This window comes from Maylandia zebra, linkage group LG9 (genome assembly GCF_041146795.1).
Source record: "Maylandia zebra isolate NMK-2024a linkage group LG9, Mzebra_GT3a, whole genome shotgun sequence".
NCBI lineage: Eukaryota > Metazoa > Chordata > Actinopteri > Cichliformes > Cichlidae > Maylandia > Maylandia zebra.
In genome coordinates, this window is record NC_135175.1 from 22,287,381 (window position 1) to 22,302,344 (window position 14,964).

The 14,964-nt window shown below is 39.7% G+C and overlaps 1 protein-coding gene across 2 annotated transcripts in view; it reads left to right on the forward strand.

Moving 5' to 3' along the window:
• plod2 (procollagen-lysine, 2-oxoglutarate 5-dioxygenase 2) overlaps positions 1-9,731 on the forward strand; it is a 35,878-nt gene extending 26,147 nt beyond the window's left edge. The window contains exons 11-20 of one of the 2 annotated variants that reach the window (XM_004546782.4): positions 204-308; positions 1,097-1,222; positions 1,747-1,888; positions 2,613-2,675; positions 3,822-3,935; positions 4,230-4,295; positions 4,518-4,622; positions 6,628-6,774; positions 8,381-8,506; positions 8,674-9,731. In XM_004546782.4, the coding sequence (XP_004546839.1) occupies positions 204-308; positions 1,097-1,222; positions 1,747-1,888; positions 2,613-2,675; positions 3,822-3,935; positions 4,230-4,295; positions 4,518-4,622; positions 6,628-6,774; positions 8,381-8,506; positions 8,674-8,829 (1,150 nt within the window). In that variant the 3' untranslated portion in view covers positions 8,830-9,731. The remainder of the gene's footprint in view (positions 1-203; positions 309-1,096; positions 1,223-1,746; positions 1,889-2,612; positions 2,676-3,821; positions 3,936-4,229; positions 4,296-4,517; positions 4,623-6,627; positions 6,775-8,380; positions 8,507-8,673) is intronic. The other variant, XM_004546783.5, reaches the window with a different exon arrangement.
• The last annotated feature ends 5,233 nt before the right edge of the window (positions 9,732-14,964 follow it).

Here is a 14,964-nt window from a genome sequence, read left to right on the forward strand (position 1 = left end):
TTCTGAAATCTCCTTATCCACTGGAGGTTTAAAGATAGCAAGAGTCAGACTCCACCATTGAAAATTACACCTTATACTTTGACGCTGATAAATCTAAAGCCGTGACAGTGATTAATTCCAAGCCTTTTATTGACCGTAATCAGCTCTGGGTTGGAAAACAAAAAATCATTTTCTCCGCCATGTCTGTGTTTTAATTTCATTAGGGATCTTTGCCGTCAGGATGCCACATGCGACTACTACTTCAGCATAGATTCTGATGTCATGCTGACCAACAGACAGACACTGAAGCTCCTCATTGAGCAAAACAGGTAATCACACAGTAACTGGAATAGAAGCCACAACTGAGCCTGTTTGGACCTTCTTGGTAGCTGTTGTGATCATTGAACCATTTAGTTTATCCCGCAAGTGGCAAAACCACAGGAACATTACAGCTGAGTGAATTAAAGTTTTAAAATAGGCTGCGTTGGCTTCCTGTTTTTCTCTGGCCACATGGATACAGCAAAAGAGTCTATTGAACTAACTCAGAAATGCCACTTTGCATTATACAAAAAACAAACATTCAACCTCTTTTTGCCCTTCTGCAGCTCACGATCTTAAAGAAACCTTCCCATAAACTAGATGTCACTGTGGCCGTGGCATGGTATTGTGACTGGCGTTTACGGATATTTAAAGACAGCATGGGAATTCTCAGCTGGCACAGAGGTTGTGGGAGCAAAAGTCCAATTTATCTCAACCAAGAAAGTTTACCATTAGCATACTGCAGTATATATACGAACCCACACTGTGATTTATGGTGGTGTTATTTTGCAAACTTTTTCCCAGTTTATTTAACAGAAAGAAAGTACACTTCTTTGAATTGAGTCCAGCATGATGTACTGGTGTGGTTCGAATCGTGGTTTTCTGTGATCTGTTTCTGACTTTGCAGTGTAATATAAAGTATACTATCCAGCTAGAGGTTGAGACTTTAGATAGAGGCCTTACCCCAGTGGCAAGTGGTCTGGTGCAATAGGTGGCTGCCTGCTTGGGAGATTTCACTGAGTTTTAACTGCCCTGACAGAGTTACCATCTCTTCACTCCGTCTCTCACTTTCCAACAGAAAAATAATTGGCCCCCTTGTCACTCGTCACGGCAAGCTGTGGTCCAACTTCTGGGGAGCCTTGAGTCTGGATGGGTATTACGCCCGATCTGAAGATTATGTTGACATTGTGCAGAGGAAACGCGTGTAAGTCACAAGAGCAATAAGGGTAAACAAAGTTATGGCTTTGCATTTCATGGTTCACAAAGCAAATGTGGGTACTGGATCTCTGAGCATGTCCGTAACTATGAATAAATCTTGCACCGTTGTGCTGGAACTATTTTCCTTCATGTTTAGCCACAAAAAATAAGACCTGCTAACTTAGAAGGCCTATGTGAAGAGTCAGAAAAGTGATTTGATGAGAAAAACACTAAGTTAAACTTTTATTTCTGACTGACTTTGCTTAAAAGTAAGTTAGTAAGTTAGATTTGCTCTAAGATTGCACGGAAACACTTATTTACCCACAACAGTTGGAACTCAGATTGACAGCATGCAGAAAATAAATGGTTGTTATGTAAGTTTCAAAAGATTCTAAATGAATATGCTGAGCTTTTTTTTCTTTTCTACCACACAGTTCACTACTGCACACTGTAAGAATACATTCTTACATACATACATACTGGATTAATACAAAATAAGCACTTCCTGTCTTTATGTCTTGTTGTTTCTAGGGGTGTGTGGAACATTCCTTACATGGCACATGTATACCTGGTCAAGGGCAGTGCCTTAAGGAATGAATTGAAAGAAAGGAACTACTTTGTTCTGGAAAAACTGGACCCAGATATGGCTTTATGTAGAAATGCCAGAGACATGGTAAGAAGGAACAACCGCCATCTTTAAGGATTCCTCTATTAGCACTACTGTCCGTAAAATATTAAGATTAATTTAGCAACAAGAATGTATAAGGTCATACTAACTTTAGGTATATTTATAATAGTTAGTTTGGTTAAGCAATGAATTTGCTACTAACAAAAGTCAACAGCTCAACGGAAACCAAAGACTGGCAAGTATCAGTGTTTGTATGTATGAGTATGTATGAGTGTCTTCGTCAGCAAGTCATGACCGTCCTGTGTTTACAGTGTCTCTTTGGTCGTGCGAGGTTCTCTGCTACACTTGTATCCCATCATCCTTTACCTTCTTTTAACCTTACGTCTTGAGCGCAGTCAGTACAACCGATGCCTGGCTGGCTACCAGACAGAAAGGGTCTTGTCTCTTGTGGGTTTTTTTTTCTTTTCACTTGTGAACTTGTTACCTAGTCTTGCTTTGCGTCACTTGGACTTGGCAGCTGCGGTGTCTGATTCAAACACAGTGTATGTTGTCTGGTTTGCTTGGCCTGCTCCCCCAGCATGCATTGCTCCCATGTTAACCTACAAAAACATCAGCTTCAGAGGGAATCTTGCTTCTTTTTCATGCAGGCGTGTTTCCTCTCCTCCCGAATTCCTATGTGTGTGACATATGTACTTCCTCTGTCACCCTGTTTTTTATTTTGAATTCACTAATGTCACCTTATTTACATGATGCTTCTCCTTTATTTTAGACCAGTCACAGAGAAAAAGACTCCCCTTCTCCGGAATCATTCCATATGCTCAGGCCCCCAAAGGTTTCCATTTGTTTTGACTACTCTGCTTTCTGAAACATCCATTTCCAATGGGTTAGCACTCAGAAACCAATCTAAGCCATGTAGCATGCATAGTTTTAGGTACAGAAATAAATTTTCCCTTATACTGAATTTAGTATTGGAGGTTTTGTTTTTTGAAAATGCGCAGTTACAAATTCTTAATAAATTCGTACTGAGTTGCCTACTTGTTGCATAAGAAATTAAGATGACCGGCAACTTTTCGAAAATTTATGTTGACTTTTTGCTTGTGATAACTTTAGGTCTAAAAGTAAAATGATCTCAGTCAGACAGAGAAAGACTCATAATCTTTTATGTTTTTATGATTGCTTCTAAGAGGAGATCACGGAGGAGACAAAAAAGTTCACACAGTGCGCAGTTCCCCTGTCCTGATGCTTTACCCTAAACAACCAAACCCTACATCACACACACGTTACCAGCTGCTCTTTCTAAACACACTGACTAATCTCAGACTAGGCTCAAACTATTTTTTCCCGCAGTCATGCTAAACATCTGGTGCAAATCACAGTTTTTCACAGAATGCATTTGTACATTAGCAATTTGGAATCTTGTGCAAAGAGATTGCAAAACTATCCTTAATTTTTCATTCATCTTCATCAAGCACAAAGCCTAGTCTGATAGTAAGTCCAAACCACTCCTACACATCTCCCTCCCCATGCTTCACTTTAGAGGGAATATAATTCCTGGATTTGCTTTGTCCCGACCTCCCTAGCACCCCTCTGTTCCTGTTCTCCCACTCCTCTCCTGCCCCATGTTATCCAGTTCCCAACCCTCTAGGACCCTCCCCCAACACCCATAAATAATCTAAGATTATTTATATGACATCTGTGTCTGTTTGAACATAGAGTTCAGTAATGATTTCAGTGTGTTTAAGCACACTTAAATCCAACTATATTCTCAGTTTTGTGCAAATGAAGCTTTTAGTAGTTTGCCACAAGTATCAGTTTGTCAGTTTCATTGCCAGTGATAACTACTCATGAGTATTCATGTGTTCTAATACTGCATGCATGATGATTATGTAGAGAAGTAAATCTTGCTTGTGGAACATCAGAAATCTTTTGCTTCTCGAACTTTTATGAAACTTACTCAACTTTCTCCTGCTTGCTGCAGGGAGTCTTCATGTACATAACCAACCGTCACGAATTTGGGAGGCTCATTTCCACAGCCAATTATAACATTTCTCATTACAACAATGACTTGTGGCAGATATTTGAAAACCCTGTGGTAAGTCATTATGATCTCTCATTATCCTTCAACCACAAAAAAGCTTTTTTTTCTGAATAGCTGAGATAAACAACAGCCACCTGTAAAGGTTATTAACAATAATGGAACGATTACAAATGTGAGACAATTTTGGAATAATGACTTTGGTGTGATAAGGCTCCTGGCTGATGATTTACTACTGTATTTGACAAGCTGGGATCTGCCCTGTGGGAGATGAGATTAGCTCTGTGAGGTATGCAGGTCAGAAAACAGTTCAAAAAATGGGCACTAATTTGAAGTACTTTCTGCTTGCAGGACTGGAAAGAGAAATATATCCACTCAAACTACACTCGAATTTTCACTGACAACTACTTGGAGCAGGTTTGTATATATACATGTGTATCTGTATGTCTTCAACATACTGATACAGACCGAGGGGGGAAATGGGATGACATAATGTCGCAGCAAAAAAAATCCCAACATCTGGTTTTACCATATCTGGGTATTACATTACAGTTACTAGAGCTCAACATGAAGGTGTTATTCAAGTCTATTCTCAGTGGCCTCTTTTTGTGTGTCAATATGTGTGTGCGTGTTTTATAGCCATGTCCAGATGTGTTCTGGTTCGCAGTCTTTTCAGAGAAGGCTTGTGATGAACTAGTCGAGGAGATGGAGCATTACGGTTCATGGTCTGGAGGCAAACACCAGGTGTGTATTGTTAGCTCAGTTTCACTGAACATAAAGTGCTAAGTGTAATCGTCACACTACAGGCACAGTGCTCTTCTTATTCTTTCTGTGTTTTATGTTTACACATTTTAATAAGGTGACAAGCATAATAAAATATCAGTGGTACTGGATTCAGTTTAGAAGTATGAGCCAAAAAGCAAAGGTTATTTATTAGAGAGGCCAGGCACTGAGATGCAACCACTGACCTCTTCACCACAGGGACAAAAAATACATTAAATGTATCCAAAAGTATAGAACGTAAAAATTCAGCACTATGATAAGAAAGAAGATGGCAAAGATTAAGGCTACGTTCACACTGCAGGCGAAAGCGCATCAAATCTGACTTTTTTTGACCCTATGCGACCCATATCCGATCATGGTATGACAGTGTGAACAGCACAAATCCGATATTTTCAAATCCAACCTGGGTCACTTTCGAATGTGGTACTGAATCCGATACATATCTGATGTTTTAGAAAGCGACTGCTGTTTGAACGGTCATGTCGCATTAAATCCGTCTTTTACGTCACTGACACAAGACAGACGCCAATTATCAGCCCCCGAGAAGTCATCATGAACGCTTCCTGGCCATCCAGTGTAGATGTTAGTGAAACTGTTGGGAAGACAACGTTGGAGAAACGTGAAAATTTTATTTGTACTGTATAATCTGTAGATTCTGACAGAAATCTGCAACTATCCTTTGAAGCACCGCTCCTCTAAAACAGCAATAAGGATAATTATTAGGCCAAATGTAAATAACAAAATAACTTTATAACTTAAAGCAAAATTGGGAAACGTAAAGTCTGAAGTCTTTATATTAAGGGCCATCAGTCAAACAATATTGTTTGGTCTGCATCTAAACACAGCTTGTTGTGTGTGACGTCTTCTTTCGCGCATGCAGGTCGCTTTGAGCGTTCACACTAGAGTGCGTTTGCTGTCACATTTTATTTGTAGTGTGAACAAGCAGGCAAAAAAAATCAGATTTGATCAAAAAATCGGAATTGAGCATTAAGACCTGCAGTGTGAACGTAGCCTAAGTTAATTTAGTTAGCATAACAGATGTGCTGGGAAAACTGAAATGTACTTATAGTTTGATATGTCTGCTTTATCTTGCTTAACATCTTAAAGTTTTTTAGGGCTAAATACAACCAGTGTACTTTAAATTCATCAACTGATGGTTTCATTTATGTTATATAATGACAAATACCCATTGTGTGTTGCCAGAAACAAGAAGACACTCTTCCCATCATTAATAATGATTAAAAAGCCTGCTAGTGAAGCTGGTTATGGCTGGTTATGTGCAGCACCAGCTTTAGCTCACAACAATAGTGTGAGGGCATGCTACCATTTGCTAACACCACTAGCATGACTAAAAGGTTTATTGATTTTTTTTAAATTATACAGTAGAAATTTAGATTTTTGAAATTACCCCAAAAGTTTACATAAATTAACTGAGTTAACTATTGCTGATACTTCTAAGCACTCTTTCACTGTTTGTGGGTTAAATGGCATCCAGATGTAACAAGTATCAAACAGACTATTCTTGGTTAGCTTGCTAGCTTTTAAATGTCAAAGTTATGTTTTGGTATGACACAGAAAGTTACACACATGCAACTATGATTAATGCATATAGTGAAAAATGATTTTAGTGCTGTCATCACAAGGTTGGCCATTTGAATACAACCAAAAAAACCCAGCTGTGTTTTAGTTTAATGGTGTCTAATTCCCAGTGGCTCAAAGTTGGCCAGGGAGATTAATATATTACAAATACTTTGACTCTGTTTGAGAGACGACTGAGCTGGATGGGTCATTAAGTCTCATACAGGCAGACAACAGAACAGCCTGTGGTTTAAAAAAAAATAACACATGCACATCATCACAATCACCATCACTTTGAAAACTGTGGACACACACTTTGAGGATAGTAGGTCATTTGTTCCATCGTTAGTCACACTGCATCGGGCTCTGTTTCTCTCCTTTTTCTCAGGACAAGCGGATTGCTGGAGGCTATGAGACTGTGCCGACAGATGACATTCACATGAAGCAAATTGGGTTTGAGAAAGAGTGGCTGCATTTCATCCGAGAGTTCATATCACCTGTCACGTTAAAAGTTTTCTCTGGCTATTACACAAAGGTTTGTGTGAATCTGACCTTTTTCTAGTAAAAGCTGAGTTATAACAGCAGAAAAGTTTAATCATATAATGAGCTGCTGACCTGCTATTCATGTTTATGTTTGTGATTCTGATGTGAATCTTAACAACTGATGACAAATTTTCCATTGGATGACAAATTGGTAGAATTTCCCATCACCACTCGTTAATATTGTGGTAATAATGGTAATAATGGGGTAGTAAGGTGGAAAGAAAAAGGTGCCAATATGGAAAATTTAAGTTATTACCCCTTAGTAATCCAACTAATCTCTTGTGTCAACAGTGTTTATAATAATTTAATGTGACACTGAAATTTAAGTCATTTGGTAATAAGTAACCAGAAACTAGGGAAAACTATGATACCGTTTTAGGGCCGCTGAAGATCAGAAAGACAATAAGGTGCATTTATTTATGAGGGAAAAAAAGGCAAAGCTTCAAGATTAAAGTGGCAAATTTCTGAGACGATTCCCCTTCCCTCATTTTTTTCACCAATCTTCAGTGGCCCTAAAAACTGTAGTAGGAAACATACATATGCCTTTGTATGTATGTCTAGTAGGAATACTATAATATTATACTGGAAACACTATCAGAACTTGCTAGCAATAAAATTGACATCCATCCATCCATCCATCCATCTTCATCCGCTTTGTCCGGGGCCGAGTCGCGGGGGCAGCAGCCTAAGCAAAGAGGCCCAGACCTCCCTCTCCCCAGCCACCTCCTCCAGCTTGTCCGGGGGAATACCAAGGCGTTCCCAGGCCAGCCGAGAGATATAATCTCTCCAGCGTGTCCTGGGTCTGCCCCGGGGCCTCCTCCCGGTGGGACATGCCTGGAACACCTCACCCAGGAGGCGCCCAGGGGGCATCCTTGTCAGATGCCCGAACCACCTCAGCTGGCTCCTTTCGATGTGGAGCAGCAGCTGCTCTACTCTGAGCCCATCCCGGATGGCCGAACTTCTCACCCTATCTCTAAGGGAGAGGCCAGCCACCCTTCGGAGGAAGCTCATTTCTGCCGCTTGTATCCGCGATCTCGTTCTTTCGGTCACTACCCACAGCTCGTGGCCATAGGTGAGGGTAGGGACGTAGATCGACCGGTAAATTGAGAGCTTCGCTTTTACACTCAGCTCCCTCTTCACCACCACGGACCGGTGCAGCGTCCGCATTACTGCAGCTGCAGCCCCAATCCGTCTGTCGATCTCCAGCTCCCTTCTCCCATCACTCGCGAACAAGACCCCGAGATACTTGAACTCCTCCACTTGGGGCAGGAACTCATCCCCGACCCGGAGTGGGCACTCCACCCTTTTCCGGCTGAGAACCATGGCCTCAGATTTGGAGGTGCTGATCCTCGTTCCCGCTGCTTCACACTCGGCTGCGAACCGTTCCAGTGCGAGCTGGAGGCGACATCCATGTATTTTAAAAAATTTTTATACAGATTTTAAAGTGATAGTAACCTTATAATAATAAAGTAATACTGGTGGACAGGTTCACTTATTAGAATAGTATTACCATATTGTAAACACATTGTAAGCATAATTCTTTATTTGAAGGTAACATCAGTACTGTCAGCCAATGCATTTCTATCCTTTTGTCACAGGGTTATGCTTTGATGAACTTTGTTGTAAAATACACTCCTGAGAGACAAGCCTACCTGAGGCCCCACCATGACTCCTCTACCTTCACCATTAACATTGCTCTCAATAACAAAGGCATAGACTTTCAGGTAAGGACTTGTATTATGGGGCATAAGTCACACTAATATTATAGCTGTTATATATATTTTTTAAATGTAGATTTTATTTTAAGCTTTCCAATTAGATAATCTGTCTGATGAGTATTGTTAACCCAGTGATTTATTTCACAATTATAAATCCAATTTACTTTTTTTAGGGAGGGGGTTGCCGTTTCCATCGGTATAACTGTAGCATAGAATCACCGAGGAAAGGCTGGAGCTTCATGCACCCGGGACGACTGACTCACCTGCATGAAGGCCTACCCACAACCGGCGGCACCCGCTATATTGCAGTGTCCTTTATTGATCCTTGAACTACCTGACGGCCTTATGATGTCAAGTCTTTCAACCACGCTTCGCTTTTTTTCATCCAATTTTTTTTTTGTTTGGTTGTATGATTTGAAGTTTTGTGCACAAGCTGTTCTTCTGATGCGATTCTTTTTTTAAAGCAGATGCTTTAAAATCTTGAAAAAGTTGCATTCAAATAACCTCTGTCAGACAGAGAATAGAGAGGCCAGGGAAGTAACAAAGGCAATTAACAGTTTTGATACACAAATTGAAACAAAAACCAAGCTAGCAGGGTAAGGATTTCTGTCACATTACTGCTTCATTTTTTGATTCAAAACAAAAATCTTTCAGGAAATCGTCTATGCTGTAGATTGTCATGATTTTCATTGCTCTGTCATGGTAACCATCATTCATCCACCCTGGTTGATTTGCTAGCAATTAGCTCTACTGTGTGAGGTTGTGCAGATGACCATTGTGTATAAAATTGTGTTTCAGGTAAAATGTGACTGAACTTGCGTATTGCTTCAAAAGTTACTACTGGTGCTAATAATCATGTTTCTGCAGTGTAAGTTACATTGTTTTCTACCCTGAGTCAGTCAAGGTTTTATTTGTGATTTTTTAATTACATTTCCATTTGGTTTGTGCCCCATTAAAAGAACTTGTGCACTGTAATTTTGCACAGCAAAGAGAGCAGAATTCATTAAGAATTCAAGCTAAATGAAGATCGATGTGTCATTTTTACTTGAAAGGTTTTCCTTCTTTCTGTACTGAATATTGGCAACACTGATTTGCTTTACTGAAAATATTTCTGCAAAATGTTCTTCCTTTTTTCTGACAGATATGAGTGACTTTATTTTGAAACTCAGCAAACTATTTTTTAACTTATTGTCTAATTCAATTAAAAAAACCCTGAATACTGAAAAATTAATGTTTTCACATTTACTCTAATTTTGCATTTAATATACTAAAGTATGCTGCGGTATAGTCAACACATTGCCTCATGAGTCTCACGAGACCCTGAAAGGAGACACAAACCCAGCTTCAGGAGGTCATAAGTGTGGGTAAATGTGATGGTTGCATCTGGCATACCATGTGAATCCATCCACTTTGATGACCTCGTAGGAAATAATGGAGCAGCTGAAAGCACATTCTTTCATTTAAAGCACTCGCTGTCCAGAGAGAAAACCAAAAAGTCTCCTCGTAGATTGTAGAAAGTCTGGATGTAGTTACCACTGCATACAAGCTTTCATTGTCTTATCGCTTTATCAGTTCAAGTCTGGACGCATCACATGTTAAACCCATCATGGTTGGTTTGGACTGAAGTACTCCTCTGCACAGGGAGTAGCCCCGAAGTGTTTGGGCGCGGTGTGATGATGTATATCAGTGCAAATGTGGTTCAGTTTACCTTAGGGGCTAAGTGTAAACATGTACGTGCAACTTCATGGAAGTGGTACAGATGGTGCTTAGAAGACTGATGACAGAACAGAGAGGGGAGGTGTTAAAAGCACAGCTTACAGAGGAAAAAAAACATCCAGTGAAAACTATGATTTTTACCCCTTACATGACTATATGTTTACCATCTAGAAACTTAATAAAATATCCACCTTAGATTGAGCCCTAGATTTTATCCAAGTTCTCACCTTCTTATCAAATCCCATTTCTTTTTATTGCCGACAGCCTCTGGAGCTTTACTTCCCCCTTGAGGGCCGTGTATTTACCTGACCAGATGTGCATTTTTGCTCCCCGTAAAGCCGAATGAGGGCTGAATTTCTGAGTAGCTGCTATGAAGCAGTAAAGACGCGGGGAGCGGAGAAGGAGGAGATTTAGGTCAGACTAGGAAAGGCTCTCAGCTGCTGAAAGAGCCCTTTGTAGTCATCATTTCCCTTGAACTGCGCAGTGTCCAGACCCTGTGAAAGGTGACATTAATTACAACCAGGCATGCAGGAAAAACCTAGGAGATTCTCACAGCAATGCCTTTATCAAAAGGAAGAAATGGTGACACATATCCGAACCTTGATTTATTCGAAAGTCGCAAGTAGGATACAGTATACTCGGTGTTTTGGAGGCAAAGGCGGGTCGTTCAAGGTCATGTCCTTCTTTTATTAATAAAATCAACTCTAGAGTCTGTGTTTTTACAGTTGTACATGGTTGTACGCACCATGTTTAACCTGATGAATACCCATTGAGATGGGAATTTAGTTTTTATACCAAAGTCAATTCAAGCGCACCACTAACTGCAGGGTGCCCAGTGGCAAATAGTGATTTAGACATTACCCCAGCAAGCACTCTGGTCTTGACCAAACAAAGGATTTAAATTAAGTGTTTACAACATTGTAGGATTTTAAGTGCCTGGGGTCAGTCTATGTGTGGTCATATCTGTAGCTGATGGTTTAGAGGCAATCTTGCACCACGGGGATAATAAGAAGTTTCCAGCATATTTTGTCTGCCTTTAATGCACTATTTACCTGTTAGTGCAGTCACTCATTTACTGCCTGGGGTAATGAATCAAAACATTAAAGCGTACGAGCCTTGTGACCTGGCATGTGCCACAAGGCAGAAAATCTATTAAGGGGCAAAATAACTATTCCTAACTGTCCAAGTTCAACAAGATACATCCTCTCATACTTCTGTTTATGCTGTTGAGCCACCAAATCTAACTCTCTTGAAAAAAGGCTACAGTAAGTCACAGATATACAGTTTCAGTTCTTCTTAGTTTAATTTCCCCACTTTTTTCCCTACATTTTTCTTCCCAGTTAATTTCCTCGTGCACCTTAGCACTGCTTGTTTTTACTAGAGTTAAGTTCCAGCTGTAGATTAATAAACCTTTGGTGCGCTATACTATGAACTTTTGGCACCAAGCCAGCCTATCCAGAGCCCACGTAAAACACTGTACGTAAAAGTGCTTGTGTCAATCAGAGTAAAACAGCATGTTATCCAGTGCAACACACTCACTTATGATTGTGGGTGTTGAATCATTTTTGGACAATGAGAGAGGAGGCGTTTGGAATGAAACCAGGAGTATTTCCATGGAATTTGTTTCCAGTGAAAATATACAAGTTATCATTAGCCATATGCTTTAGGTAATTCATCACACATGGTTTGTGTAGATCCGGGAAATCCATGCAAAATCAGTGATCATCCCTGAGGAATATACCACCTCTGCAGGATACAGTGCAACATTTTCATCCAAACACATCATGGCAAAAAGGCCAACTGCATGAGTGTGTGTGTGAGAGAGAGAGAGAGAGATACAATGTAGTGCATGGTTATTTCATTGTAAATTTCTCAAATTACATTTATAGAAGAGGGCGGAGGGGTCGTAGGGGAGTTGTATGATTAGTGTGGTTTGGGGCCAGGGAGAAGGTTCAGGCGCAGTGCAATTGTGAGTGAGGCATCAGTGGAAAAGTACTGTGATGGAACACAGATACAGCAGGAAACATTTGATGCCACTGAGTCGGCATTTTGTGCATTAATGGATGCGTGAAAATACGTTTGTGTCCATTATTTTCACTTGTGCACAGTTCAAAAGATGTTAAATGAATTTAATCTCACGTTTCACATAAATGGGACTTCGGGGACCAGAAGTCTTTTAGGAACTGTGTGAGCAGAACAGACGCAGCTAATAAAGGCATGCTTAAAAGCTTGGAAATGTGACCTTGTCTGTATCATTTGTTAACAAGCAGTCTAGGATCTCCACTATGGAGCAACATCTTCAGCAGTGGAGACACAGAAGTATGCAGGCCTGCTGCTACTCGTTTGGTAAAGGTACCTGTTATAGAAAGAACCAAAAACTCGATCATCATCGTCACTTTTACATTTGCATCATTGGAGCGCAAAGAAGAAGAAAATGACTTTTACATTTTGATTAAAACCTGGTTTGTGCCAGCTGAAGAGTGGAAGTATTTACTGCTAATTCTTTTTTAACCATTTAAAAACTCCTGTTTGAGGCAAGAGCAGCAGCTCTAACACATTGTAAAACCTTTATTGGGTTGTATAAAAAGAGCTCGAGACTCTGAGTCTGCAAATCCCTGTTAATATGTTTTGTTTGCAGTCTCACATGTGAGGCTAACATCTATAACATATATGAAACAAACAGAAAAACAAAAAGATTCATGCCACATGTTAGGTAAGACAAGATGATCCATATTGAACATGATCCATAATGTTGGTTGTAACCAAAATAGTACTTATTATTACGGGCCTATCATCATGCCTAACTCCCAGGTAAGTAATGAAATACATTGAGTCCACAATACCAATTATGTTGATTGTATGCTTCTAGGGGAATCAACACCCTCACTTTTTACCAGCCAGACTGTTTACCATCTCAAAGTAAACTGGGTGCAAGTACCATTTAACAAAATTACACAGCAACGCTCTGTAAAAACAATCAGCAGCCCCACACTCTCAGCAGATATTGATTTATGGAAAAGACAAATGTGGAATGGAAGATGGGTGGAGGATGGGGAGTTTTCTAAAGCCACAGAAGCTCTGTTTATAGAAAGCAAACAGCAGTCACACAACATGTCCTTTATGAGCTATTTTGGAGTCCTTTGAATGATCTTTTAGTGTATTTAAACCTGTATTTTGTCATTTGAAGTGCAGACAGAAGACTAGTGTTGTGCAGTAGGGCATTCTGGTGTCAGGGTGTGTGCGCCCAAGTCTACGTGGTGGCTATGTGTCTAGGTCAATGTGGTTGCATAAAAGGAGCAACGAGAGCCTGGCATTTAGAGCCCCCCTGTGGGTACAGACTGTTTATGCCACTTCTAAAGTGGATGTCAGAGATTTTTCATTGTAAAGACAGACGGTAAGACAAAAAAAGAAGATAAAAACAAGTTCATTCTTAGATGTAAGAAAACTCAGCCTTTGTTTTAAATGTAAATACAAATCCAAGAAATCAATCAGTCCAGCCAAGAATATATATTGACTGTGATTTGGCTGTTATGCTAAATTGAATATATTTTGATTCTTGATGGTGTGAAGAAATTAAATTGATTACTTTTTCTTACTTGTGTAAATGCACATTTTTTCTATATTGTCTGCTCACAGGAAGCTGTAAATCTAAGCACATTCAAGGTATTATCTAGGGCAATGTTCACGCATTACAAATTAAATATAATCTACTTTTTTTTTAATGCTGGCAAGCAAAGAGAACAAATCAAATACCCTGATCGTTCTTTTAGACAGGCAGTGAAATTGCCTGAATACCAGCTGACGCCACTTGCTGCCGTGTTTGTTGATGACTGTCGACAAACGTCAAACAGTCAATTTCCCTGCTACTTTCATCAGCTAGTTTGTAATTCTTGGCACAGTACTGGAGATGACCACCCACGCTCAGTATGTCCATAATGATTCACGAGATAGGAGCTGGTGAGAGTGGGCCGTAATGAAACTAAGGCCTAAATATATGAATCTTTGATGGGTCTAATTTTGACTCCGTGATGGTAGGAAGCATTTGAAATAGGCTTTGAATCATAAATGGAAATCTAACAAAGATTTCAGCATAAAGTAAGGCAACACTAATAATAGCATTGCTTCAGAATGTAACAAGAATTACACTTATTGCATGTAAATCTATATTATGTTGGACTTTTGCATCTCAGAGACTTAAAATGGTTGATGCCCCACTAAAAAAGTTTTCTTTAGGACTGGCAGTCTGGCAAGAATATGGATATTGTTATACCTTATGTACAGACAAACAGGCCCCTCTAAAATAAGAGGGCTTGGGACTGCTGGATAATAATAACAGACACTAGCCTTTCATGGTAACGTTTCTGAAAAGTCTTTGAGGTGACTGGTTAACTACCTAAAATCAATAACCATCAGTATAGTTCACTAATAGTGTCATGTCAGTTTTAAAAGTAAGAAAAATCCCTCCCAAAAATCAAGGTTCTTTCTTAAAACCATCAAAGATAAGCAGAGAATAACAGGATTTCAACCACACACTGACAGAGCAACAGCCTATCTGAAGTTGTGATGAAAGGCAGTGAGTGAAATGTCTCATTCATGCAAATGTGCCATAAAGTATCAAATGTATTATTATCCAAAAGCACAAGACACATGGTAAAACATAACTGTGTACTAGGTGTTATATAATTGTACAATCACAAGGGAGACTTTAATTGTACAATTTATTCTTTAATTGTACGATTATGACATCT